Raw genomic sequence first — 27,961 nt, 5'->3', positions numbered from 1 at the left:
TCCGGTCGGCATTTTGTTCTACGAGAGGAGAGCTTCTTGATGATCGCAACAATCGTCATATTTCTCTTTTATTGTTGAAATTAGCTCTACTTTTAGTTAATGTCGGTGCAGACCGACTAAAACGGTGATGAACGAATGTTTCGACACGAATGTACGCTAAAACATTCACCCTTGAATGACGGAAGAAGAGCGAATCAGCCCGACCCGGATTATTGTTGATAGCTACAGGCTAGCTGAGCAGCTAGCTGCCAAGCCAACCGAGTTCCTTCTGGAGGAGCTGCGAGAGAAGAAAGGGGGAGCTAGAGATACGGACACAAACCAAGCTAAAACATTCCCCTCCCTTTGAACGCAACATCCGAAGGTAAATGCTCTTACATAGTTATTTTTGCAAATGCATGCATTTTATCAGCTTTTACCAACATTAGCACTTGTGAATGTTTTGCTACGGGACCACATAACCGCGTCGTTAATCGTTGACCGGGAGGTAACGGAAGCTAGCGCACTAGCAGCCAGGCTAGCTAGGTGTGTTTTGCTGTTCCGAGGCTCACGGCCTCAACTGGATGTCATTTATCGAGTCCGAGGATTGGGCCGTTGCCTCGGAATTAGACCCTGTACCTGAGTATTGACCCTCCACACAGTCGCAGCACCTTTTCTATATGCGATTTCACTCGCGGACGACACGCACTCAGAAACAGACGTGTCGATTCATAAACATTTGAATGATGGTCCCTTGAACTGTAGTTGAAGCTAAAAACTACTTTTAAAAGGTAATGCTAGTCAGCGAAAATAGCTAGTTACAAATACACAACTATTTTGTTTTGCTGCTGCGGAATATTATATTAGCGATTGAAAGTGGAAACAGTGAGTGTTCACTGCCTGCGCTGAGTCTCGATGTTCTGACCGTCACTGCATTGCAATGTTGGTGGTAGTTATCTGGAAAAGTATAGACTGCAGCTGGCTCTGGGAAACTTGTATAAGAAGTGCTATAAACTCACACATACTTTCGGTGCATTGTTATCGTTGTTAATTGCTGTTGTTGTTAACTTTGCTCGAATACAATTATCTGCAGCGGTTTCTCAGAATAAACACTCGGTTTCATTTTCACCACGAGCTTCACAGTTTATGAGCTGAAGTGCAGCAAACGCAGTTGTATTTTGTAGTTGTTTGGCTGTGGCTGCTGTGGGATGCCGCCACCATCACAGTGCATCTGCTCCTTTGTGCTGCCTCCCTCCTGCCTGTCAGTCCAGCTGTCAGCCCAGGCCCTGCGCGCTGCTGCCGCTCACGGGACCCGGAGCGAGGCGTGCTGCTAACGCGGAGCTAGCATAACTAATGTTTACAATACACGTTCATTGGATAATACTGGGAATATCCATGCTGTGTTTACACTTGCTCCACGCTAGAGTGCACTGTGTCACAGGCTGTCATGACGTTCATCTACACATTCATTAATTGCTACTATATGCAAATTGACTGTAATTTCCCGATCGCTGCTTTTTTTTTCTAAATACTATTTTCTGTCTCCCCTCAGATTGTAGGAGAGGGCGCCTTTCTGAGATGTCAGTGAGTCCACCAAAGGCTGCAGAGGATTCTTCAAAAAGGTATTTGTTGTTGACGTGTTAGTGCTTGTTCATTTGAATGCAGTAAAGCACCACTTTTGTGTCTTAATACTCATTTATAGTGTGTAGTTAAAGTATGTTGAACAAATCGTATTCACTCAAAGATCACTGTAAATTAAGATGAAAGTAAGATATTTTATGTTCTGAATTTTCAAAGATCCATTGACACGTTATACAAACCATTCAACTATTTTCAAAATCAACCCAAAACAAATGGTTGCACATAAGTGAACCTAAAGTAGTAAACTGAGAGACTTGCTGCACAGGTGTTAGTGTTTGTTGTGCACGGTTTGATGATGAACGAATTGAGGAGTATCTTTATGCCTCCTCAATGCCTTTCAGACGATCACAGAAGCGGTGTTAATTTTGACAACATATTTTAATTTAGTTTTAGTCTTCTGAGGAAAATGTAATCACATTTTTCGAGATTTAGTCAAACAAATATCTTCAATTTTAGTCTAGTTTCAGTCGACTAAAATTGCAAGTAAATTTACTCGACTAAATTTACTTTGCATTTATAATATTCATTATAATCATATTTTATCTTGTTCCTCTGCTTCATGGAGCTGCTCCTCATGAACAAAGCTCAGAGCTGTTCCTTTGGCAGAGAATTTACATGATCTGAGGCTCTTTCAGACAGTATATAGAAGTTTGGATGATTTTAGTCTCTTCTTTTCATTTTATTTTAGTCGACTAAAATATCTGGACATTTTAGTCATAGTTTTAGTCTCATGAAAAACTTTAAATTTAGTTTTTGTCCAATTTTAGTCGTCAAAATTATCACTAAAATTAAGACTAAATATTTGAGTCAACGAAATTAACACTGCACAGATGTACTTCCATAGCTTTTTATTATTTTTATTATTATCTTATTATTCTTTAAAGCCAGATACATTTAGGTGTGTTTCAAAAAGCTTAAAAATAATCCACATTAGCCCAATATAAAAAATTAAGTGTTGTAACTTTCAAAATTATTAGAATGAGCATTTTATCTGGAGTATTGGAGCTATTGGAGAATTGATTTGCAAGTTCTGTTGTTTACAGCCGTGCAAATAGTTATGCCAAGCTTTCCAGTTCTTTTATGGACTGTTACAAAGGTAAAATGGTAAATGGACTCAACTTGTATAGTTTTTTTTTTACCTTCCATCAGGTCCAAACGCTTTACAGCTAGTTTAACAATGTATCAAAATGTTTGCTCCAGTTTTTAATGTTGGGGCTGGGACAAAATATACTTTTTATCAAGTATCGCAATACTTTCAGTACTTGTGTTTGGAGGCATTTTTGTCATGCACACCTTTGTTTTACAGTAACAGTTACACCGCACTTTGTTACATTTTGTGTTTTCAAGCTCAACACTTCGATATATGTCAAATGGCATTTGGTTTATAAACTTTTTTGTAGACTTTTTTCTCTATACACATTTTAAGGTAAACATATTACTTCATAATTACTTACTGTATCTCAATACATATCGGATCGGTCCCTGAGTATCGTGAGATGTTTCGGAATCGTGACAAAAGCGGATCATCCCAGCCCTACTAAATGTGTATTGAAAAAATATCGAAAGCAGGTACCGAAAAAATGTTATAAAATCTTTATATCCACGTTGTGATGCTGTTGGTCAATGCTGTTGGTCATCGAAATGTAAAAGAAATAAGGGACAAAATGTAAAAAAAAAAAAGTGGGAAAATTTTGGGAAAATTGGGGAAAATTTTGGAAAAATTTGGGTAAATTTTGGAAAAATGTAGGGAAGAAACATTTTGGGTTGAAAAAAAGGGAAATTTTGGGGGGGGTTTATAAAAATAAACCTAAAAAACAGAGAAAAAATATTGAAAAAATTACCAAAAAAAAGTGGGAAAAATTGGGCGGATTTGGGAAAAATATATCAAAAAACAGAGAAAATATTAGGGGAAAATGGGTGAAATTCAGGGAAGAATTTTTTGAAAAAATATGGGAAATTTGGGGGCAAAAAAATGGAGATAAACTGTTTAGAAAAATTAGAAAAAACTTTAAAAGTCTTTTTTTTTTTTTTCGAAAACCAAGTATTGTTAAAGTACCGGTATAGGAAAAAAGTTATCGGTACCCAGCCTTTATAGCCAACGTGATGAAATTCAGATTTTTTGTTAATACTTTTTAAATTCCTTGTTATGCACTATGTTGTTAATAGTGATAAAGTAGCTGTTGTACAGTCCCTTGAACCTTCCCTACAATCGCTTAGAATGTTGTAGTGATGTGAGCACCATGTGAGTTGGATACTGATTGAAACATCACTTCTGTATGATGAATGAGCTGTAATACAGAGCTAAAACGAGCACTTATTTAGATAAATGAACTGCCTCATAGCAAGAAGGTTTCTGGTTTAATTCCCAGACTGTGCAGCCTTTGTGGTTGGAGTTTGTATGTTCTCCCAACACAAACATGCACTAAGTTACTCTTCAAGCCGGGTGGTGCTGATATTTAGCCTGGCTCGACATCTAGAGACGGGACCCTGGTTCTGCACTGCTACCTATGGTTTGCCCCAGTAGCATCGAAGCATAGGTCAAACACGGAGAATACATTTCCCGACAGCAACAATAAAGAACACCAATAAAAATACAAATAATTCTATAGGGAAGTACAAACGACAAAATGTATATTATGTATATTATGTATATATTATTATTCTGTTCCAAAGTCTGTGTCGTATAGGTGTCGTACTATTCCTGACTGTGGTGTGTTTTCAGGTGTCAGGAGATGTGAGGACGGTGCTGTCCAGCGCCTGCTGTTCCACTGTGTACATACACACTCCCAGCCTCACCTTCAGTATGAATGGGGATATGCCTCATGTTCCCATCACTACTCTCGCTGGGATCGCTAGCCTTACAGACTGTGAGTGACCACTTTTTAATATATTTTTTCCTTTAAAGCAAAAGCTGTTGTCTTGCCTATTCTAAATGTCGAACTCAGTTGCCTTTCTCATGTAACTTTTTTGTTTTGTGATTGTGTTTCAGTGCTGAACCAGCTGCCCCTTCCCTCTCCTCTGCCGGCCACCACCACTAAGAGCCTCTTGTACAATGGGAGGATTGCAGAGGAGGTCACCTGTCTGTTGGGTTGTCGAGATGAGAATTTGGCCTCCCAGTTAGCCCAAGGGCTCAACCAGGTCTCCACAGAACACATGTGAGTGTCTCGGGAATTGATTTCTAACAAATAATTATGGATGTGTAAGTAATAGTTATAGAATAAAATTGTGAACCGTTAAGTGGCTTGTACAGTTTTCGACACGGCGGAGGATTTAATAACATAATAAACAACGGCACGGTCTACTCTGTTCCAGTGTAATAACACATAGTTTCACTACTCACTTAGATGAGTGCTATGTAGCATAGACATAAGCATGATGATGAGAAAAATGCACATGGCCTACCATACAAGGGGTTAACAGGAGTGCGAGGCTATTAGAGTGGCTATATAGTGGACTGCAGCCCAAGAACCATCAGAGGCAACTGTGACTGAAGGGCTTCAAAAACAAAAAACTTTGACTTCGTCTCCTTGAGCCACAGAACTGTTTGTTTGGACTTTGCAAGAGAGACCAAACATGGGACATTGAAAGGTGGAAGAAATTTTTACTCTCGGGTCCTCCGGCTCAGTGCTGGAGATTTTGGCGTTTGACGTTTTTGGTCCATGGCCCTGTGCGAGCTGTGAGAGACCCTGCTTATGCAGCTCAATAACGAACGGTCCAAACAAGAATTTGAATGCATTTTGAGCAGAGATGCACCTATTTTTTATTTTAGGAAATAAGCTGAAACTGCAGGATAAATGAAGCTAAAAACAATCTGATATCTGAACAGAATTATGAAGCATGAATCTTCAACAGAAGCATTTTCAAACTCGTGCAAAAAAAGTTTCAAAGGAGGATGAGTTATTCAGAGCATCATCTGCTCTTCAGTATCAAGGCTCATATTTCACTGTTACAAATGCATATTTTAGCTTATTTGCATTTCCTCAATTTTAACGTTTTTTAATGTTGTTTAATGTTTAATGTTCAAGAAACAGTGGACGATCGGGGCAATATTCAGCAGTTCAAATCGTGCGTCTTTGAAGCCTGCACTACTGCCCCATGTCCGTGTCTTACCTTTATCCAAGTTAATGCATTCTCTGCTTCGATGTGAGCGTAAAATCATGCTAGCGCTGTTTAGTTGCTGTGCGAAAAGCAAAGCGAAACCACGCGGTGTTCCAAAGTGATGTTTGCGCTTTAGGGATGGCCCAGAGGCCGCACTCGGGGATGGAGCAGTGCTGCGTTTGGAATTACAGCTTGATTGGATTTTCAATCCGTCAAAATGACAGACTTCAAAATTTTCCATCAAAGCTTCTGTAAATGATGGAGAATTTTCAGTTAACCTCTGGTTTACTGGTATGTGATTTTTATTCTGCTTGTGTCCGACAGAGAGTTGAAAGACAACCTGGGCAGTGATGAACCAGAGGGAGATGCGCCGCTGCTGCTGCAAACCATGCTGGCCAGGAACCCGGGCATTTTCAGGGAGAAAAGTATGTCACCATAAAACACGGCTTAAATCTGCTCAGACAGGGTTCCCGCCAGTGTTCATTTTGACATGTTTTAATTTAGTTGTAGTGTTATTCTTTTGATGAAAATGTAACTCAATTTTAGTGGAGATTTAGTCAAAAAAGTTTAGTTTTAGTTTTAGTCGACTAAATTTAAGACAAATTTTGTCAACTTTGCATTTAGAATATTCATTATAATTATATTTATGTTAAGTTATACTTTATTAATCCCTGTAGAGGAAACTCTGTAGAGAAATTAGTTCTCTGCACCTGTAGGAGCAGTGACCCATCGGGGACCCAGCTCCATGATGTGGAGCCAGGCTGATGGTCAATAACACCTGGCTGGAGGTTTAACCTATTGTACATGTCAAGCTCCTCTGCTTCATGGAGCTGCTCCCACATGAACAAAGCTCAGCTGTTCCTTTGGCAGAGAATTTACATGATATGAGGCTCTTTCAGACGGTCAATAGAAGTTTGGATGATTTTAGTCTCTACTTTTCATTTTTATTTAGTCTTATTTTAAGCGACTAAAATATCTGGACATTTTAGTCATAGTTTTAGTCTCATGAAAAACGTTTAATTTAGTTTTAGTCCAATTTTGACGAAATTAGCACTGGTTCCCCCGGACCTTAAAATGTCTTAAATTTGCTAAAAAGTTGGGTTTTAAATTTAAAGCATGTGTTTTAAATACCAGCTAATCCACTTTTTAATAAAGAAATGTTTTAGACATTTAAGCATGGGAAATGTTTTTACTATATACAACTATATAACTGAGTCTCTGGTGTTGAATAGATGTTAGACAGCAGCCAATGGTACCATCCTACAAGATCACACAAAATTCCATGCACAGCCCGGCCCAGTCTGGAAACTTCCAGTCATCAGCGATTTCTCCCAATTCATCAAGGTAACGAATTTCGATATATTCAGATGTCTAAACAATCATTTGCTTTATGCTTTATGAACCTCTGCTTCTTTTTCACAGTCGTTTCGTGGCCCCTCAGACTGGCTCCAGTGGACGGTACATGGGCCAGCAGAACAGTCCAGTCCCCAGTCCGTACACTCCCCAGAGCCCCGCCCCTGGCTTCATCCAGCAGCAGCAGTACCCCCATCAGCAGCCCCCCAGCTACAACCAACACCAACAAATGCAACAAGGTGTGTGTTCCTCAGCTGGACTTTTGCCTTTCAACCACAGAGCTCTCATCTTACCTCTGTATCGTTTGAAAATTTCTCTCCTTTTCCACAGTGTCCGTCGCCAGCCCGATAGTTCCAGGAAGCGTACGAAGTGTCCATGACGGCAAAGTATCAGGGCAGATGACCAACGCAGCAAACCATCACTCAGACCAACACGGCACTGAGGACTATATGAACATTGTACAGCGGTTAGGAGCCGGGGTAAGCTCCTCTCACCTCTTAGTTGGAAAAATAAAATGGAATTGGCCGCTGGAATATTATGTTAATGTTTCCTGTTTCTGTCATTCTCAGGAGGGGGACTCTTCCATGAGAAATCCTGCTTTCCCTTTAAGGTCGCCACAGTCAGGCTGCTCACCTGCAGGGAGTGAAGGAACTCCCAAACGTAAGTGCTTTTACTGTGTTTGTTGTACTTTTCCGGTCCTTCTTTAGCAATTGGGACTAAGCTCTTCTAGCGTCTGCACAAGACTTTTCCGTTAAGCTCCTAAAACTTATCTGCCCATCCGCATCCCGTCCTCTAGTTTTCTCAATCGTATTTGTAGGCTTCACACATGGAATCGCAGCCTCCGGTTGAGCTGTCATTTGGCACAAGTTCTCGGTTAAATTTGTCTTAAGAGTCAGTCAGGCTTTGTATGACGGTGTTTGTTTTTGGATGACAGGTTTTGCGTTTAACGGTGGATAAAATAGAGCTCTGTGTTCGGAGCACGGTCATATTCCCATGATGCAGCATTGTTTGTTTGGAAGCGGCTTCTGGCTGTAATGCTTTGTGTAACCCTCCTACTTGCATCAATGCGGATGGTGCTATAACAGGATTCCCGCGGGTTCTTAAATAGTATTTAATTTGATTTTTATAAACTTGAGTGGTTCGGTGAAGCTGTGGCAAAGAGACTCGTTTGCTGCTGTTTGTTGGACACATTCTGTAATAAATCTACATTTCCCTTTTGCGAAAATAGAGGTAATACATTGCCTAAAAGGAAATGGAGCATAATATTAACCGATATGGGTTTAAAATCTACACAAAAATACGCCGTCTATTCCTGTGCATATTTCCATACTCATTTGTTGGGACTATGTAGGTTGCTTGTTTCTGTTCTAAATAAGTCATTTAGAGAAAAAGTTAAAAAAAGAAAAAAAAAATTTCCTCCCTAGACTTTCCCCTAAAATCTTAATTAACAGATCCCTTGTAAAAATGATAAATATAATAGAATAACTGAGTGCATGTGGGGCTCACAAATGTTTGAATCAGAGCTACAAAAGAAGATGAAGGAGGCAGGCCCAACAAAACCTGTAATCAACAATGATAACTGCCTCATTGTTGATTACCTTTCTGTTCCCCTGTTTGGTCAAATCAATCACTATTTGGAGGCTGTGGTTGTGATACGGAGCTTTAAAAAAGCATAATAATAATCCCCCAAAAATTGCCTGTCCAAAAATTGTCTGTGTCTTCACAGAGGGTTCTCGCCCCCCACTCATTCTGCAGTCACCTCCTCCCTATGCACCTTCTCCGAGGGAAGGACTTGACCTGAAGCAACAATTGCAGCAGAAAAAAAGGACGCCCACAGTAAAAGAAGAGAAGGATATGTACGACATTGTGAGCTCGCCCAACTCAACCAAACTTACCCTAAAACTGGCCCGGGTGAAGTCAAATGATTCAGATCCTCCCGGTATGAAATTTATTACAGAAAATAGCCTCAAGAGCATGTTACTTACTACCGTTAGTGTCCATTCAAAACATTTTTTTTTATATGGAGTCATTTCTAACCACCCGGTCTTTGATGTACTCCAGGTGAGGCTATGTCAGCTATTGACCAGAACTCGGACAACATGGAAACAGAGCTGGGTTTCCAGCAGGTGCCAGTTGTTCAGCAGAATTATGGCGCACGTCTTCAACAGCCGCAGGAAGGGGGCGCTGGTGGCCTGCAGCCTCCCACTTCACCTTATGACGAAGCAGAGCTTGATGCTCTGGCAGAAATTGAAAGGATAGAACGTGAGACTGCAAGTGAAAAGTGCTCCAAGGAAGTACAAGACAAAGGTGTGATGTTATGTTTTCTTAAGCACAAAGCATGTGATGTTGCGTCATGGTGGTAACGGTTTGTGTAAAAGCAAATACTGTCTTAGGTGAAACATCTACTCACCTCTACTCCACCCTTCAGCTTTCTTAAAAATATTCTTGTGGTCATTTTAAAAACGAGAATAGTTCAGTTTTGCTGGTTGTATATAATTTGTTGTTTCTGTTATAGACAAACCATTGAAGAAGAGGAAACAGGACTCCTTCCCACTGGAGCCAGGCGCAGGCGGCCCGGGTGGACCCACAGGTGCTCCAGGCAGTGGATCAACAGGAGGGGGCAATGCTGGGAAACTGACCCCACAGGAGGCAACAGCTGCTGGGAACGGTGCCAGTCGGCCTCCTCTCATGGTGAGCATCGACCTACAGCAGGCGGCTCGAGCTGATGGCCAGCTAGACCCCTGTTTGGCTGCTCCTATTCCAGCCCTAGAGGCCCAACGCTGGCCCGAGGAACCCGCCAGTGCCCCTGCTGCACTGGAGGGGTCGGACACAGCCGCACGTCTGAAACCCGACGGGCGACCAGAGGTGATTAAGAACAGGGTGGACAAACATGAGCGGAGAGAAGCCTCGTCAAAGCATCGGCATGAAGACCGATCAGACAGAAGGGAAGAGCTTTCCAAAGCCTCAAACAGGGACAGGGAGTCTGAGCGGAGGCACCGGGGTGAGGCTGTGGTCAAGGAGCGCCGCAGTGACAGAGAACCCTCCGGAGAGGCTGGCCGCAGCAATCGGCAGGACACTTCCAAAGCCGCCTCATCCTCTTCAGGCCATAAGCTTCCAGAATCTTTCCCCGCTCACCTGCTTGGAGGGCATAGTGGAGCGCTGAAGAACTTCCAGATCCCTAAGGTGATCTGGGCCGCCTGATCCAAACTCCCACCCACGTATCAATCATTCAGCTCTCACTGCCTGCAAACTCACTGCTCACTCCTGATTTGTTTCTGTTTTGCCATTTGAGTGCCTTTGTGGGTAATTTGGAGAGTGTGACACTAACTACTAACTTGTGGTCAAAATTATAACGGTGATTCTCTATCTAATAATGATTATAGTCTTAAAGAAATGCTCCACCTCTTTATCCAGCCATTCCATCCATAAGCAAAACTTTAAAGAAATGCAGACATTGTTTATGCTTTCCTAATTTACCTGTTGTTTTGGTGCCGTATGACTACTTTAGTGTGCTTCACATTACTGGACCATCACATATTTAAGTCCTTAAATCAAATCTTAAGTTTTATTTTCTCATTCAAGCAACATTACTTAAAAATTAGGGCATTATGGAGTATTCCTTTAAGTCTGTGGTTAAACAATGGTGGCGGTAAATTAATGTGTTGTGGATTATTGTAATCCATTGCATTTTCCATTATTCCATGTCTATAAACTCTACTTATAGCTGTATAAAGATAAACTGACAAACCTGCCGTGTTGTTTCCCCTCAGATTAAGCGGGATAAGGACGGCAGTGGCTCTGAAGGTCATATTTGGGGCCAGCCCAAGGTTAAACTGGAAAGACTTGGTTTGGTCCAAGACTTTGAGAAGAGGCCCAAACCTGTTGTTGTGTTAAAGAAGCTTTCTGTGGAGCAGATCCAAAGGATCATCCGCCATAGCAAGTCTGGGAAGAACAGGTTTTCTTCTGGAAAGTCTTCCAAAAGTGAGATTACACTTTATACATATATAGATGAGTTATTGTACTGATGTCTGTGAGAGTAATGTGAAATTAAATAGACTATTATCAGCAGGTTGCATGTTTAGCATGTGGTCTTTCTCCAGGTGGCATGGATCCTGCAGTGCTTAAAGAGCTACCTCCTGAACTACTCGCAGAAATCGAGTCGACCATGCCTCTCTGTGAAAGAGTTAAGATGAACAAAAGGAAACGTAGCACAATTAATGAAAAGCCAAAATATGCTGAAGTCAGCTCTGATGAGGAGCGTGGAGATGGGGAATGTAAGCCGAATCGTTTTAACAAATGTAAATTAGAGTTGTAAATGTACTTATTCTCTCGTTCTTTATTTGACTTGTAAAGCTGCACGAAAGCGCCAGAAGAGAGAAAAGGACCGGGCGTGGGAGTGTGAGGACAGAGAGCGCCGTCAGTCGGGAGAGCATCGAAAAAGTGGGCAACGGGACAGTCGCAGAGGCTCGGGCAGTCGCTACAGAGACTCCTCTGAAGAAGACTCTCCTCCTCCAGCACCCAGCCTGAGCGAAGGTCAGCACATACTGAGCACACGGTAGAATCATGTGCCACTTGACTGCAGCATTGAAAAACTAACTTATTTGTTTATAGTTGCCAGAAAAATGAAGTTGAAAGAAAAGCAGAAGAAAAGAAAAGCTTATGAGCCTAAGCTCACTCAAGAAGAGCTCATGGACTCATCCACATTCAAGAGGTTTTTGTCCAGCATTGACAACATACTGGAGAATCTGGAGGATGTGGACTTTACCGCTATGGGTAAGTAACATTGAATTATAGCGTTATCAACGCCTAAACATTGGTTATTCCTCTGAAGGGAAGAGTTGAATCCACATTGATTGGTTTACATTTGTCTCACAGCAGCCGACGATGATGAGATACCTCAGGAACTGCTGCTTGGTAAACATCAGCTGAGTGAACTGGGCAGTGAGTCTGCCAAGATCAAGGCCATGGGCATTACCGGCAGGGTATTTGACATTGTCTCTACAGCATGTTTTGTTGAGCCCTCCTTGGTGTTGCTTTTGAACATGTGAATGTGTTTGATCTTAGATTCCATCAGATAAGTTGGTGAAGCTGCTGAACATACTGGAGAAGAATATCCAGGATGGGTCTAAGCTGGCCACTTTGATGAACAATGTGAGTTACCTGTTTGTTGTACACGTCAGTAATGAGATACAACAGATCTTGCAAATGGACTGACTTCAGTGTGTTTTTGGAACCTTTTTCCCCTCAGGACCAGGATGCAGAGGATGAGGAGAAGTTGTGGAGGGATCTAATAATGGAGAGGGTGACAAAGTCAGCAGATGCCTGTTTGACTGCCCTTAACATTATGACCTCTGCACGCATGCCCAAGGCTGTTTATATTGAAGACGTAATAGAACGGGTTCTGCAATACACCAAGTTTCATCTGCAGAACAGCCTTTACCCACAGTACGACCCTGTGTACAGAGTAGACCCACACGGAGGTGAGTGGAAACACAATCTGAATCGGTCAACAATACTGTGGGCTTCGGAGTGAAAACGTTTTTTTCTCCTCCTGTTCTTTTAGGTGGCTTGTTGAGCTCAAAGGCAAAGCGTGCAAAATGTTCAACTCACAAACAACGTGTCATCATTATGCTGTACAACAAAGTTTGCGACATTGTTAGCAACATCTCGGAGCTTCTGGAGATTCAGCTGCTCACAGACACGACCATTCTTCAGGTAAATCGAACACAACTGCAAAATAAATAAATACGTTTAGTTGCTTTGATGGTTGTAGAAAAAAAAAGTAAAACCTGAATTTTTCCCTCTCAGGTTTCTTCAATGGGAATCACTCCCTTCTTTGTGGAGAACGTCAGTGAGCTGCAGCTGTGTGCCATTAAACTAGTCACAGCCGTAAGTAACTTCAGTCCTGTAGATAACTCGAGTGTACATTTAAATGTTGACCGTCCACCAACCATTCTTCCATTCTTCATCAGGTGTTTTCCCGTTATGAGAAACACCGGCAGCTGATCTTGGAGGAGATTTTCACCTCTTTGGCACGACTTCCCACCAGCAAACGATCCCTCAGGAACTTCAGGTATTTGTGGACTTCTCAAACAAAAAGGACATTAAAACAAAAGGTGTTGTAATTAATTGTGTGCTGCTTGACTGCGATGTTTTATCAGACTGAACAGTTCGGACCAGGACGGGGAACCATTGTACATCCAGATGGTGACAGCTCTGGTTCTGCAGCTAATTCAGTGTGTGGTCCACCTTCCAAACGACAGAGAAACCTTTGATGAAATCGACTGCAAAGTAAGAGGAGTTCACATAAATAAAGTCTTCAGCTCCACACGTGGCTTATTTGAGCGTGTTGAGATGTGTCATGGGTTTATATTTTTACTAATTGTGTTTTGTTTGAAGGTTGATCAAGACGTGTTGATAACAAACTCTTATGAAACCGCCATGAGGACCGCACAAAACTTCCTCTCAGTCTTCCTCAAGAAGTAATGAAAAATTCACCGTACTTATTCTAACAGCAATGGTTATGTATGTATTTGGTATTTTTTCTCATGCCCGCGTTGTTTTGTTTCTTATTTCCTTTTAGATGTGGAAGCAAACAAGGAGAAGAAGATTACAGGCCTTTGTTTGAGAACTTTGTTCAGGATCTTCTCTCCACAGTGAACAAACCAGAGTGGCCCGCCGCAGAGCTACTGCTCAGTCTGCTTGGAAGACTACTGGTAAGATTTGCTCCATTCACAAGTGTTTTAAGAATGCTGTTCTGAATATTGTTCTGTTGACACATCCATAAATGTTTTTCTACATCAGGTTTATTTATGATGCACATTTAGATTAATCATTGCTGGCATAAGTGCAGTTTATAGACCATAGAAAGAGTTCACGTAAAGGAACTATACAGAGTTTAAAAATGTTAAATTCAATATTTTCCTCCCCCTACATGTTCCCCAAAACTGCCTCTAAAATCCTGCACTGTCACTCAAAAGGTGTTAATTTGGTCCGAAGTGCCTTCATGACGAGCTTAATATAGAAGGTGCAGTTACAAGTATGGCCTGAGGTGGCAGTAGTGAGTATAAAATGGCCAACTTGCATCTAGCCCCTTTAAGTATGTTTATGTTTGCATCAGAGGTGCCTGAGCTGTGCTGTGGTGTTTATTTTTTGCCTTTAGTAGAGTCTTGACGATGATAGTTTTCTGTCTTTGCGTCCAGGTGCACCAGTTCAGTAATAAGCAAACAGAGATGGCTCTGAGGGTGGCCTCACTGGACTACCTTGGCACTGTAGCTGCCCGTCTAAGAAAGGATGCAGTCACCAGCAAGATGGACCAGAAATCAATTAACCGCATCTTACAGGAGGTAGAACTGTTTTTTAAGGTTTCTTTACATGTTTACAGTAATGCTTGAAAAATACATTAAAACTATGTACAATTTCACTTCCCAAAGACTCCTGGAGATGATGAGACCCAGCAGCTTCAGAAGGCTCTTTTGGACTACCTTGAAGAAAATGCTGAGACCGATGCCTCCCTGGTGGTGAGTTTGCGTAACACCACGCTGTCGCAACATAGATATAATGACCTTGTCTCAAAAGCATTTTGCATCTGTCTAGTTTTCAAGGAAGTTCTACATCGCTCAGTGGTTTCGAGATGCCACCACAGAGGCTGAGAAGTCTATGAGAAACCAGAACTCCAAGGATGATGATTCATCTGACGGACCTCAACACGCCAAGGAAATGGAGACTACGGGTGAAATCATGCAGCGTGCCGAAAAACGCAAGAAGTTCTTGCGCAACATCATCAAGACCACACCATCCCAGTTCACCACACTGAAGTAAGATCCAAGCTCTGTGTGATCATCGACCACATTACAAATGTACGCTGAATAATAGACAATCCTGACCTGTGTTTCCCCAGGATGAACTCTGACACAGTGGATTATGAAGACTCCTGTCTGATCGTGCGTTATTTGGCCTCTATGAGGCCGTTTGCCCAGAGCTTTGATATTTATTTAACACAGGTTTGTTTAAATTAAGTCAGTTGACTTAAACTACATAGTTTTGTTCTGAAAATGTTTCAAGATGTGTGATTTCTTTGGTAGATCTTGCGAGTGCTTGGTGAAAGCGCCATCGCTGTAAGGACTAAAGCCATGAAATGTCTGTCTGAAGTTGTGGCTGTGGACCCCAGCATTCTAGCAAGAGTAGGTTTCCTTTCCTTTCCTTTCCTGTTCTGTATGTGCTGTAAATCAGTGCTTCTCAAACACAGTATTATTAGGTAAATATGTTTCTCTGAGTACCACCAGATTTAAACCAGGTCACTGAAATGTATTTGTTTATTGGGTCGGGACACCAATGGTTCCTTGAGAGACACGACACTACTGTCATAGAAATGTTGGTTAACGACTTTGCACTGACGTCACATTTTGTACTGAAATTGTTTTTACATTTTTCAGTCGGACATGCAGCGAGGTGTTCATGGTCGGTTGATGGACAACTCCACCAGTGTGAGAGAGGCAGCTGTCGAACTGCTGGGGAAATTTGTGCTCAGCAGACCCCAACTCACTGAGCAGTACTACGACATGCTCATCGAGCGGATACTGGTAAAGCTTCTGTGGACATGATGTTGTGCTATTGAGGTTTTTTAGCAGATATGAAATGGTGTCAAATCAATAGTGGTCCAGTGGGTTTAGCACTCGTATCAAGTTCCCCTAAGTTTATATCACAATGCTCCTCATTCACAAATGACTTAAACTGGAAGAGCATCTGCCATCTGTATAACTCCATGACCTCCCTGAACAAAGAAAAAGGGATAAAAAACAACAACACTTGTCCAGACTTGTCTTTGTGTCTTTGTTGGTCATTCTACCTCACAACTGTTGAGCGGGGTCAAGAAAAGTTCAGCCTATGAGCCATTGCTTGTATTCTGCTGCCCCCTAGTGGCTATATTGACTGTTGCATGATCATTGATGCTGATTTGTTTGTGTTTTGTGCAGGACACTGGCATTAGTGTGAGGAAAAGAGTGATCAAAATCCTCCGAGACATCTGCCTGGAGCAGCCCACCTTCAGTAAAATCACAGAGATGTGTGTGAGGATGATCAGAAGAGTCAATGATGAAGAGGGCATCAAGGTCTGTGATCCTGCAAACCTGACATGCCCAACTCGTCAAGGAGTATTCTGTGTATTGTTTTTAACATGCTTGTTCTCAACAGAAACTCGTCAATGAAACATTCCAGAAATTGTGGTTCACTCCAACTCCAGCTCATGACAAGGAAACCATGACAAGAAAGATTCTCAACATCACTGATGTGGTTAGTGATGTTTAAAACCATAGAAGTGAATCTTAACAAGACGATTGACAATGTGAATAAATGTGAACATTAACACAATTGAACAGACACATGATACATTTATATTTGTCTTAAGGTGGCAGCGTGTAAAGACACCGGATATGACTGGTTTGAGCAGCTTCTACAAAATGTAAGGCTTGTATTATTGTTGTCAAAACAATTGTTCGTATTGTTTCAATATTTAATCATGTGTTTCATTGATGCTTTAGCTTCTGAAGTCAGAAGAAGATGCTTCCTATAAGCCAGCGAAAAAGGCCTGTGTGCAGCTCGTGGACAATCTGGTGGAGCACATCCTGAAGTATGAGGAATCTCTGTCAGGTTTGTACAGCTCTTTATGAGTGTCTGGGACCTGGGCTAAGCAATGTATTTACACATTGGACATCTTTTTTGTTCTCTGTAGATAGCAAAGGAGTCAATTCACAGAGACTGGTAGCATGTATCACCACATTGTACTTGTTCAGCAAGATTCGGGCTCAACTCATGGTCAAGCATGCCATGACAATGCAGCCCTACCTGACCACCAAGTGTAACGTAAGTTAATGCAATACTAGATGCTTTTACGTTTGTCTCTATCCTGTTCAGTGATTATTTGATGAGCTGAACTTTTCTCCTACAGAGTGCCAATGACTTCATGGTCATTTGTAATGTGGCCAAGATCTTGGAACTCGTAGTGCCTCTGATGGAGCACCCCAGTGAAACTTTCCTGGCCACCATTGAAGAAGACCTGATGAAGTTGATCATCAAATACGGCATGACGGTATGGGACGCTGGCACTGTTTGTAACCCGAGTGCATTAATGATGTATGGATTGAAACCATAACAATGGTCGTTTTTCCGACAGGTGGTCCAGCACTGTGTGAGCTGCCTTGGCGCTATTGTCAACAAAGTCACACACAACTACAAGTTTGTGTGGGCTTGCTTCAACAGGTTCTATGGTAAGGAAAGAAATTCTGAAAGGATAAATTGTGCGGATAAAAGGAAGTGCATCTTTTAACCAGTTATTTTGTGTGCTCAGGTGCACTTAATAAACTAAAGGGTCAGCATCAGGATGATCCAAACAGCACCACTTTGGTGGCGAACAAGCCTTTCCTCCTGAGGTCTCTCTTCACTGTGGGGGCCCTCGCTCGGCATTTTGACTTCGATCTTGAAGAGTTTAAGGGTTCCACCAAGGTACTATTATCTTATTAAATGTCATTATTGTAGTTTTGGCACTTTAGCATCTTTTTATCTTCCTATGTTACAAAGCCACATTTCTAGCTGTACTAACTGGTGTCTATTTTTGATCAGATTTGTATCAAGGATAAAGTGCTGGAGCTGTTGCTGTATTTCACCAAACATGACGATGAGGAGGTCAAGACAAAAGCCATCATTGGCCTCGGTAAGACGAGTTTGCACGTTGCCACCAAAGTTTGTGTGTGTGTCTAAACATTGACCAAACCGTTCTGTTCCCCCAGGTTTTTTTGTCATTATGCACCCGAGCCAGATGTTTGTGCCAGAGGTCAAGACTTTGTACAACGGCATCCTCGCTGACTGCAACTCCTCCATCAACCTGAAGATCCAAATCCTCAAGAACCTGCAGACGTACCTTCAGGAGGAGGACACGCGAATGCAGGAGGCTGACAGAGAATGTATGTGATCTAATATAAATCAGGACTTTGGAGCTTTTAGCCATCCTAATTCAATGTGTTCAATGTAGCCCCCCCCCCCTGCATGTCATTGTGCATCCCATGAGTGCTTTATTATACATAGAAAATAAAAAATGTAAAGAGCCCCATTAATTAGCCCTGTTCAAATATAAAACCAGATGTGGGCTTTTGTTTATGGCCTTATTTGAACTGCCTGACTCCCCTCTGTCCCTGGAGGATGAGCCAAAGCATTTCCTAAGTTCAGAAATATGGCTGAGCTTTTTCATATATCTACATTTTGGTACAAAAATAAATAAATAAATAATAAATAATGTTTAATGTAGAAACTTTAACAAAATGGTTGACCCTGCACTGGTCTCCTCTCTTACAGGGAAGAAGCTCTCCAAACAGGAGGACTTGAAGGAGATGGGAGACATCTCCTCAGGCATGAGCAGCTCCATCATGCAGCTGTACCTGAAGCAGGTGCTGGAGGCCTTCTTTCACACACAGTCCAGCGTACGGCACTTCGCTCTCAACGTCATCGCCCTCACACTCAACCAGGGACTTATCCATCCTGTGCAGGTGAGAACATTTGAGATGGGTAAAGTGCTCAAAAGTTTTTCTGTTTGGCTGCACTTGGATGATGATGGTTAATTTAAAAGTTCCAAATGCGAAATGGCAATGCAGACACACCTCACACAAACACCGCATTCCACATAAATGCCAGTCTGCAAGAAAACTGCTTTGAACATGTGCCAAACATAAATATGTGCTGCTTGTGTGCAGTGTGTGCCCTACCTCATTGCGATGGGAACAGACCCAGAGGCCACCATGAGAAACAAAGCCGACCAGCAGCTCGTGGAGATAGACAAGAAGTACACCGGCTTCATTCATGTGAGTTCAACTACCAGGCCCACCAGCTCGGCCTTACCTTTTCTCATTTGTTTGTAACACGAATCCTTTGGTGTTTCTCCTCCAGATGAAGGCAGTGGCAGGGATGAAAATGTCCTACACACTGCAGCGCGCCATCAGCACGTCGCGTAAGGCCATCATCCGAGGCTTCAGACAGGACGAGACCCACTCCGCTATGGCCGCCCACCTCTTCTCCATGATCCGAAGCAACCGACAGCACCGCAGGGCCTTCCTCATCTCACTGCTCAACCTGTTCGACGACAGCGCTGTGAGTACATGAGCACAGCCTTTTGAATAGTAAAGCTGGACTGCACTTGGTTAAGGTGTAAACATCCTGTCTCTTATTCTTCATTCCTTCAGAAAACGGAAGTGAACATGCTGCTCTTCGTAGCCGACAACTTGGCTTGTTTCCCCTTCCAAAGCCAAGAGGAGCCACTCTTCATCATGCATCACATAGACATCACTCTGTCTGTGTCTGGAAGCAACTTGTTACAGACCTTCAGAGAGGTACGAGCGCCACTGATATAAAGACATCACAACATTACAAAGATGGTTTAATGTCCAGGTGGAGGACAGGTTAGAATTACATGGTAGGATTTCGCTAAGAAGCCAAAAACCACGCCTTGAGTAGTTAATCACTTCATTGATGCAAGTTTTTATAATTATGTCTACTTTGATAATTTCTCCTTCTGCTGCTGAACGCTCCGATCTGTATGTTCTGTATTTTGATTTGTTTCTGGCATTTTAAAGTTAATAATATAATAATGTGGACATTGCCTCTTAGTCCAAAATCCACTTTTTTGAGCTTTAAACCATGTTATAACGTTGTTCCTTCGTCAAAGGCATACATGGAGTTAGGGCTGGGCGATAAATCGAATTAATTCAATTAATTCATGCTTTTATAAACAGACGATGTAGAAAATGGCTAAATCGTAAAATCGTGTCCGCCTGACGAGCGCCGTGCTGCCGATTTAGCATCGTTTCAGATGCTCCGTTATGACTGTTTTCTAAAATGACATCAGTAGAACCCAGCCAGAGACTTTCTAACGATCTCTGCAGCTTTACAAAGGCCATGCGTTGTTGATTGAGTTTTCTTCGCTAAAACAAAGTTTTCCCCGGTCTGCTTCTCTCCCCTTCTCTCACGCTGAGCCACTCTGAGGTGCTGCCGCTGCAGCAGCATTAACTCCGTCCCTTTCCCCTTGAGTCTCCATGGAGACGGTTGTCAATCACAGCCGAGCTCGAGGATGATAAGACTAAAGGCTTATTAAGAAGTTTTAATTTTGAGAGCAGACAAAGAATATTTAAAACAGAAATAACATTTTTTAATGGGCCTTATTGTAGGCTATATTATGAATCTTGATTTTAATGAGCAGGACTCTGAGCTTTTTTAGTTTATTGCCAATAAAATCGATTAAAATCGTAATTGTCCAAACTGAGTAAAAAAATCTAGATTTATTGCCCAGCCCTATCTAGAGTAGTTTTGAGTTATCCTCGGGCGGGCAAAGCTGTTTAATTTTGCTGTTTGTTCTTCTGCACTTCTTCCCAAAACTGTCCTCCACATTTTCATAGCCCATAATCCGACATCATAACGGTTCTGAGCTGTTCTGCGCTCTAATCAGTTCATTTATCAAGACTGGTTATAATAAATAACAGATGCAAGCATCAATGACTGCTGCTCCACATGCTACTTGTTTTGCACATGAGCAAACGCTTGGTAAATAACCTCCTAAGTGTGTTTGTCACGCTGCAATGAAGCTGTAAACCACTAATCGAAATCAAAATTGAAAGCTTCTTTATTCCTACTGCTGCCAACAGGAGGAGCCCCCAGTCAAAGTCTTCACCGGCTTTAGAGCCATGGACCCCCTCGAAAATGAGATGCTACATTTCAAGGGGCTTTCCACTAATAAACAATAAATCTTACAGAGACATAATCTTTAAGGCGAGACACTGCAGGTGAATAGGGAAAAAATGTATGTTAACAGATATCAATTTGAAACTTTTGCTGTAGATCACTGGCATGAATGTGAGAAAAAAATACATCGCAAGTTTTCTGTCATTTTATCTTTTCATATAAGAACAAGGTGTTTTATGCCTAAAAATGCCCCAAATTTTCCATCTTTTCGGCGACGAAATCTGAATAATGGATAGAGCTACATTCAAATTTATGGTTTCATTTTATTGATGAATGAGGTACCAAGACTTTTTCAGAGGGGATTTTGGATTTCTTGTTTAGTTTTAAAATAAGCTGTTTTTTAGTGGAAAAATGTGGAAAAATGTAATTTTCGCCTTATTTTTTGACATTCAAAACTCAATAAATGGGGCTAGGGGTTAGATAATGAAAAATCCCTCTGAAAAAATCCTCCAAATATTGTTCAGTCCAAGGCTGGAAAATTTGAAGTCTTTAGGTCCGACTGATGTGGACATAGTGTCGCCACAATGACAGAAAAATGTGTTTTGAGAAAAAGGCCCTTGAAATTGTGTTCTCCCATATAAGTCTATGGGGGGACATTGAATCAGTGCAATATTTAAACATGTTTTTGTCAAGATTAGTCATATTTTCTGTTTCCAGGTGAAAGCTTGTATGTTCAGAGACCAATTTGGCCCAAAACCTGAACACTGAAAAAATTGAGTTTTGCCTGTAGTGTCTCCCCTTAATTATAAAATGTTTAATATCAGTGCTGATGCAGACGCCCATTTTTTTTGTCTATTTTTAAGCCCTGTATGCATGATATGTCCACTTTAGCATTGATCCTGCACGCTATTCTTCATCAAGTCTTACCTGTATGGTCTCTACTCTCTGTTTAGCTTCTATTAAAGGAGCCCAAACGCAAAGAGAAGAAGGTGAAGAAGGAGTGGAGAAGCACGTCTGACGGGGAGGATGACGAGGAGAGGATGAACTGCGATTCGTCCCGGAGCGAAGAGGAGAACAGCAACAGTGAAATCGAGGAGCGTGAGCACCACAGAGTACGGAAGCCCAAAAAGTCCAAACGCGCGGCCAATTCGGAATCCGAGTCCGACTTGGAGGATTTGGATGTGGAGGATGTGGAAAAAGTTATGAGGCTCCTCCCGGACAACACTGTTGGACTTTTGGACTTTGCAAACGCTGTTCAGGGCATACTATTACTGCTGGTGCTCAAGCAACACCTGAAGAATCTGTACGGATTCTCTGACAGGCGAGTTCATACCTTTAACTTATTTTTGTTTCATTATGTAGCCGTCTGGCATCATATAAATGTATTTCCTATTGGTAAAAAAATCATTTCAGACCCTTTATGCCCCATTCCACTGCTCTTAAAGATGCTGTAGTTGTTGTGCTCTTTTCAAATATTTATAGGAGTTTAAATGTCTGTGTAGGCTCTCAGTCGTACAGGAGTTGTTCAATCTGTACTCTGTAGTTGAAGTGTAGAATGTTTTGCCTCTTCATCCAAAAGGCTTCGTCAGTGACACTTAAGTTTAAGCTCAGCCCGCAGACCAGATATAGATTAATTTCGTCGACTAAAATATTAAGTCTTAATTTTAGTCAAAGTGATATTTTTGCCGACTAAAACTAAATTAAAACATTTTCATGAGACTAAAACTGATTAAAATGTCCAGATATTTTAGTTGACTAAAATAAGACTAAATAAAAATGAAAAGCAGAGACTAAACTTATATTGACAGTCTGAAAGAGCCTCATATCATGTAAATTCTCCGCCAAAGGATCAGCTCTGAGCTTTGTTCATGTGGGAGCAGCTCCATGAAGCAGAGTAACAAGATTAAATATGATTATAATGAATATTATAAATACAAAGTTAACTAAATGAACTTGCAATTTTAGTCGACTAAAACTAGACTAAATTTAAAGTTGTCAAAAGATTAAGACTAAAACGAAATAAAAATATATTGTCAAAATTAACCCTGACATAGACCACAGGGAGAAGTCCCTCTCCTCTATTAACGATTGCACTCACTTGTGGGTAAACATCTTTGTAGGTTTGAGTCCTAACGACCTAACTCACACCTGAGTTTCAGTCTGAACGGCCTTACTCTCTCTGATCAAAGCTAATTACCTAATTAGCATTAGCATGATAGAGCTACTGTACAGTGAGGAAAGGTGAAATCTAAGTCCACCATTCCTGTTCATGGAGGGATTTAGTCTCGTCACAATAATTGCTTCTTTGACTCCTCTTTCAAACTAACATTTTTCTTTAGATATAATTTAACCTCTCTGTCCTCAAAGGAGTGGTTGGTGGCTTTGAGGTGGAGGTGAACAGCAAACTATAGACGTTTAAGTTTGTTGTAAAGTCTATTCATTGTCTATTATACAGGAAGATTAATCCAAACCATGTTTTCTCTTGTCCCAACAGTAAAATCCAGAAGTATTCCCCAACGGAGTCTGCTAAAGTGTACGACAAAGCTGTGAATAGGAAAACCAACATTTACTTTCACCCCAGACAAACCCTTGACTTTATCTCCAACAACATGGCGCACGCCTCACTGACCGAGGACGTCAAAAGGAGGATAGTCAAGCAGTACATAGATGTAAGTAATGTTGAAGAATAAAAATACAAATACTAGCCTTAGTGATTAACAGTGTGAGCCTAATTTCTATGGACGCAAATTGATGAGCACATACGTCAATCCAACTTATTCCATGGGCTGTGTTTGTGTTTTTTGCATAAATCTAGTTCAAGGTTCTGATGGAGCACCTGGATCCAGACGAGGAGGATGAAGAAGGGGAGGCGTCTGCCAGTGCCAACATCAGGAACAAAGCCATAAACGCGCTGTTGGGGAGCTCCAGCGCCGTGATAGGACCAAGCCCGCGCAACCAGGCCGGACCAGAGACTGATGATGACGACAGCGAGGGAGACGAACGGACCCCCGGGGTAAGAGAGCGTTTTAAGAGACACTTCCACATTCATTTTAGCAAAGAGCAAATCAGTCGTTTTAAGGGAGGTCTAGGTTAACCGCTTTACAGTTTGCTTGTTTAGTTTTTGTAGATTTACATTGGGAAAATTGCACAGATTGTTGAAGATAAATTATCTCTTTGTTGCATTTGTTCAATTCTCATACTGGGTAAAACAAGTTTACATTTGTTTGGAAGACTTACTGCTTAACCCTAGAACACTATCGCTCAAATTCAAAACACCATCACTAACGCCGGGTGATTTTTTACCAAAGATAATACACCCGATAAAAAGTACATGTCATTAGGCCTGTCACGATAACAAATTTGATGTTCGATATATCAAGGCAGGAAAGTGTCGCGATAAACGATATTATACGATACGAGATGCTGTCAACTCAGGCATAAAAATGACAGTAAACCTTTGTTCTTAAAGTCACTCAATTTGCTTCAGTGAGAAATCAAAGTTTCACAAGAAAAAATAGGGGGGCAATGCTAATAAATGTACAGACGATAAATATAGAGCCCAAAAATGTATCGTTTATCTTTTATTTATTGAACGATAAGTCGATATAGTAATTATCGTGACAGACCTACTTATCTAAATCTCATCAAAACGTGACAATACATGACACATTTGAGTCGTGTTCTTTTATTTTAAACTGTCATGTCTAATAAAATGAAAGAAAAGCATCATGAGAGGACCAGATAAAAATGCTCCCAAATTACTGGAAAATTAAGAATTTGGGAACAAAATAATTCCTAAAAAATAAAATAATGAAGATGGAAACTTGGGTTTTGGTCCATGCATTCCTGGGATATGTGAGACTTCTCTGGTGAAGCTCAGTGTCTTTGGCACAAACAGCCACAGGAGAGAGAAACAACATATTCTATATTTTAAATGGGTATAAATGACCAGCTGAATAAAATAACTGTTACTCACTTACTGTGAGACACCGAACTCTGTGACAGGAGCAAAGCTGGAGTTGAAGTCGCAAAATAAATGTGGCAGTCCTGAATGTCAACCTTGAGAGGGGCAAGAGCCTGATTAAATACACTAACTCTACCCTACCTTCTATCACTATTGCTAACATGTGCCTGTAGGAAAACACCCAGGCCATCAAAGATGTCAAAGACAAAGCAGAAGCTACAGAGACTCAGGACACTCAGATAAACCATCATAATGAAAATCACATAAATGTATTTGCTCGGGTGAATAGGCAATAGTGTTCTAGGGTTAAGCCTTTTGACAGTGTCTAAAGTACTTTTATTTATTATACAAATACAATTCTCTCTCTCTTTGCAGTCCTCTCGAAGGTCAAGGCGATCAGGCGACTCCTCAGACCCCGGGCGGATGAGCGAGACTGTGGAGGTGATGGATGTGATCGCCCTGTGCTGTCCCAAATACAAGGACCGGCCGCAGATCGCCAGGGTGGTGCAGAAGAGCTCCAGCGGGTACACAGTCAACTGGATGGCAGGCTCCTACTCGGGGCCGTGGGCAGAGGCCAAAAAACGCGACGGCCGCAAACTCGTGCCTTGGGTGGACACTATCAAGGAGTCGGACATAATTTACAAAAAGATTGCCTTGACCAGCAACCATAAACTGAGCAACAAAGTAGTACAGACTTTACGCTCCCTGTACGCGGCGCGGGAAGGAGGGGCTAGCTAATAGTCCCTGTGTGGTGTTGTTTTCTCTTTTTTGTTCCCCCTTTGTCCCCTTTCTACTTATCGAGCCCACCTTCCTGCTCCTCCTCAACACCACAGCCAAACTTCACTGGATTCCCCTTCCTCATTTTTGTAAGAACCCACGGGAGAGATTTGACACTACATACTTTTACATGAGTTATTCTTGCAAAAACGAAAGACTTAAAAGACTTATTATTATTATTATAATAGAGGGACTGCTCATGTTGTGTTTGTGTATAGTTAAAGAAGATGGAATCCAAAAGGCGTCACAGGAATAATCGACCCAAATGACCCTAAAAGGCCACCCGACCGAGATCAGGAGGAAATGTTTGTCAACATTGTTGTGGGAGCTCCTTCGCTGTTGTGCAGCAGATTCTAGTCGTTCATTTCTACTCCCACTGTATTATAGTTTAACACAACAAAACTAAAAATGTTTATATCTCTGAAGACAAAAATCTGTAAAAAAAAGAATAAAACCTAAGTGAATGTTGGAAATTAGTCTTTTTGATGTTCTTATTAAAGTGTTTTGGAGTTTATTATACAATTAGCACCCTGATTACTTCATCAGTTTTTAGATATTTGAAAGAAAAAAGAAAAAAAACAAAAAAAATAAAAGTTTTTATTTTTGTTCACTTTTATTTGTCCATGCTGTACAATGGCAGAGTCCTTTGAATATAATTTATTCTATTTCGAACTACGCATGCAGTATATGTGGCCTACTGGAGGAGGATATTTTGTAAATGTAGATTTTGATGTATTAGGTCACCATAGCATAAGAGGAAAAGGGTATTTATACCCTTTTGGTGGAACAAATACTGCAATAAATTTTCTACTTCTTTGTCACTTGTTTGCGTAGTGTTAATCTGGTCTTTTCATTATGATTATACAGAATAGAAAAGCTCAGGAATACTTTAAACTGCTTTACTTGAGGCATTTTGTCAACTCAGAGGACAGGGCTAAGTCACTTTGAGCCGTTTTCCTTACACACATCATTTTACGTTATATGAAAACATTGACATTAATGGGACTATAAGGAGTTCAAAAATGTTAAAGTTAAGTATTTTCCTCCCCCTATATGTTCCAACAATGTCCTAATGTGTAAAATGAGCTCATATCTATTCACAACTGCCTCTAAAATCCTGCACTGTCTATCAAAAAGGTGTTAATTCGGGTCCAAAGTGCCGTCATGCACGAGCTTAATATAGAAGGTGCAGTTACACGTATGACCTGAGGTGGCAGTAGGGAGTATAAAATGGCTAACTTGCATCTAGCCCCTTTAAGTTGTAGAAAAAGCACAAGACCTTTTAAGAAACAAGGGCTTTACATTCAGTACATTGAGTCCTCTTTCAAATCTTTTATTTTGATTAATGTGCAAGAATAGAATCAGCCTATCTGTGTCTCCCTGAGCATATTCTGTTGGCATGATTTATGTGTTAGGACAATTTAGTTGCTCTTGCGATATATCACCACATGCCCTGGAATGTTCCGCAGTGTGGCTTTAAATAGAGTCAAGGATTTCCTACCAGGAGCTCTCCAGCCCTTTTTCGATCGCTCGCCAAAGGTTTCCTATTTTGACACATTTTGAACAGAATCTGAAAGCATATGGTATGTTTTTAACCTCTTAACCCCCACCTGAACCGAGCGCTTTTTCTCCAGTTTGGCTTTACCCGAATCAAAAAGGATCTTGAAAGAAAAGCGTTAAAATAGCAACAAAAACGAGACGGATAAAAAACATAAGAGCGACAATACACTGTGATGAAAAAGCCACAATAACGCCGCATAAGTGCAAAAAATACGGGTCAAAAAAGTGACAAAAGCAATTAAAAAGTGACCAATAAACAACATGACAAAAAGGCACAAAAGAATTGTAAAAATACGTGACATAAAAGCATAAAATGGACCAAAAAAACTTGAGTAAAAAAAAAAGTGTCAAAAACACACAAAAAACACACCAAGAAGCGTTTCTATCAGTTTTGTAGGTCTTAGCTTTCAAATGAGGCATTACACTGGCCTATAGGCTGTAAGCTCCAGTCAAGAAGCTTTCAGATTTGGGTAAAGCCGAACTGGGGAAAATGTGCTCGGTTAAGCAGGAGTGAAGAGGTGAAAGTTCATTATAAGGACTTGAATTAGGTTGATATATCTTCGTCAAAAAGTGAATATTTGCAGTGTTTTTTTAAGGTATACTTTATTAATCCCCGTAGGGAAATTCATTCTCTGCATTTGGCTCATCCTCAATGGTGCTGGGGCGACCTGTAGGAGCAGTCGACGAGTGAGTTGCCAGCGTGGGCCGGCGCTCGGGGACCCATCTCCATGATGTGAATCAATGGCCAGAGGATTAACCTATTTAATCTCTTAGCCCCGCCTTAAATGGTAAATGGACAGTTTATAAAACGGCCTGGCCTGATAAGCTCTTTACAGTAAGGAACCAGTCACCTATTCACACTCCCATTCATAC

At 41.3% G+C, this 27,961-nt stretch overlaps 1 protein-coding gene across 4 annotated transcripts; it reads left to right on the top strand.

The window, feature by feature from the left end:
* The first annotated feature begins 4 nt into the window (after nucleotides 1–4).
* On the top strand, nucleotides 5–26,001 carry LOC306959447 (nipped-B-like protein A). Of its 4 annotated transcripts, none has more exons than XM_079551561.1 (49): nucleotides 5–361; nucleotides 1,529–1,598; nucleotides 4,340–4,484; nucleotides 4,607–4,772; nucleotides 6,040–6,140; nucleotides 6,948–7,059; nucleotides 7,138–7,307; nucleotides 7,399–7,547; nucleotides 7,638–7,728; nucleotides 8,795–9,007; nucleotides 9,130–9,375; nucleotides 9,584–9,759; nucleotides 10,839–11,049; nucleotides 11,169–11,342; nucleotides 11,422–11,601; nucleotides 11,680–11,841; nucleotides 11,947–12,050; nucleotides 12,133–12,219; nucleotides 12,317–12,548; nucleotides 12,632–12,783; nucleotides 12,877–12,957; nucleotides 13,041–13,141; nucleotides 13,230–13,359; nucleotides 13,468–13,550; nucleotides 13,652–13,784; nucleotides 14,271–14,414; nucleotides 14,502–14,588; nucleotides 14,665–14,885; nucleotides 14,969–15,071; nucleotides 15,153–15,251; nucleotides 15,504–15,650; nucleotides 16,044–16,178; nucleotides 16,261–16,359; nucleotides 16,475–16,528; nucleotides 16,608–16,716; nucleotides 16,799–16,929; nucleotides 17,015–17,155; nucleotides 17,240–17,333; nucleotides 17,414–17,568; nucleotides 17,686–17,776; nucleotides 17,853–18,026; nucleotides 18,415–18,605; nucleotides 18,810–18,917; nucleotides 19,003–19,203; nucleotides 19,296–19,442; nucleotides 21,741–22,108; nucleotides 23,282–23,456; nucleotides 23,603–23,800; nucleotides 25,127–26,001. In XM_079551561.1, exons 3-49 carry the CDS (start codon nucleotides 4,421–4,423, stop codon nucleotides 25,487–25,489), a joined length of 7,053 nt encoding a protein of 2,350 aa, XP_079407687.1. In that variant the 5' UTR covers nucleotides 5–361; nucleotides 1,529–1,598; nucleotides 4,340–4,420; the 3' UTR covers nucleotides 25,490–26,001. The 4 variants fall into 4 exon arrangements, with proteins under 4 accessions (XP_079407687.1, XP_079407685.1, XP_079407684.1 ...); XM_079551559.1 differs by having other exon boundaries at nucleotides 9,584–10,251; XM_079551558.1 differs by having other exon boundaries at nucleotides 9,584–10,251; nucleotides 11,944–12,050.
* The last annotated feature ends 1,960 nt before the right edge of the window (nucleotides 26,002–27,961 follow it).

The sequence above is a fragment of the Gobius niger genome (assembly GCF_951799975.1).
Source record: "Gobius niger genome assembly, chromosome: 1".
Taxonomy (NCBI): domain Eukaryota; kingdom Metazoa; phylum Chordata; class Actinopteri; order Gobiiformes; family Gobiidae; genus Gobius; species Gobius niger.
The sequence above is the reverse complement of the archived record's forward strand: the minus strand, read 5'-3'. Positions and strand labels throughout refer to the sequence as shown.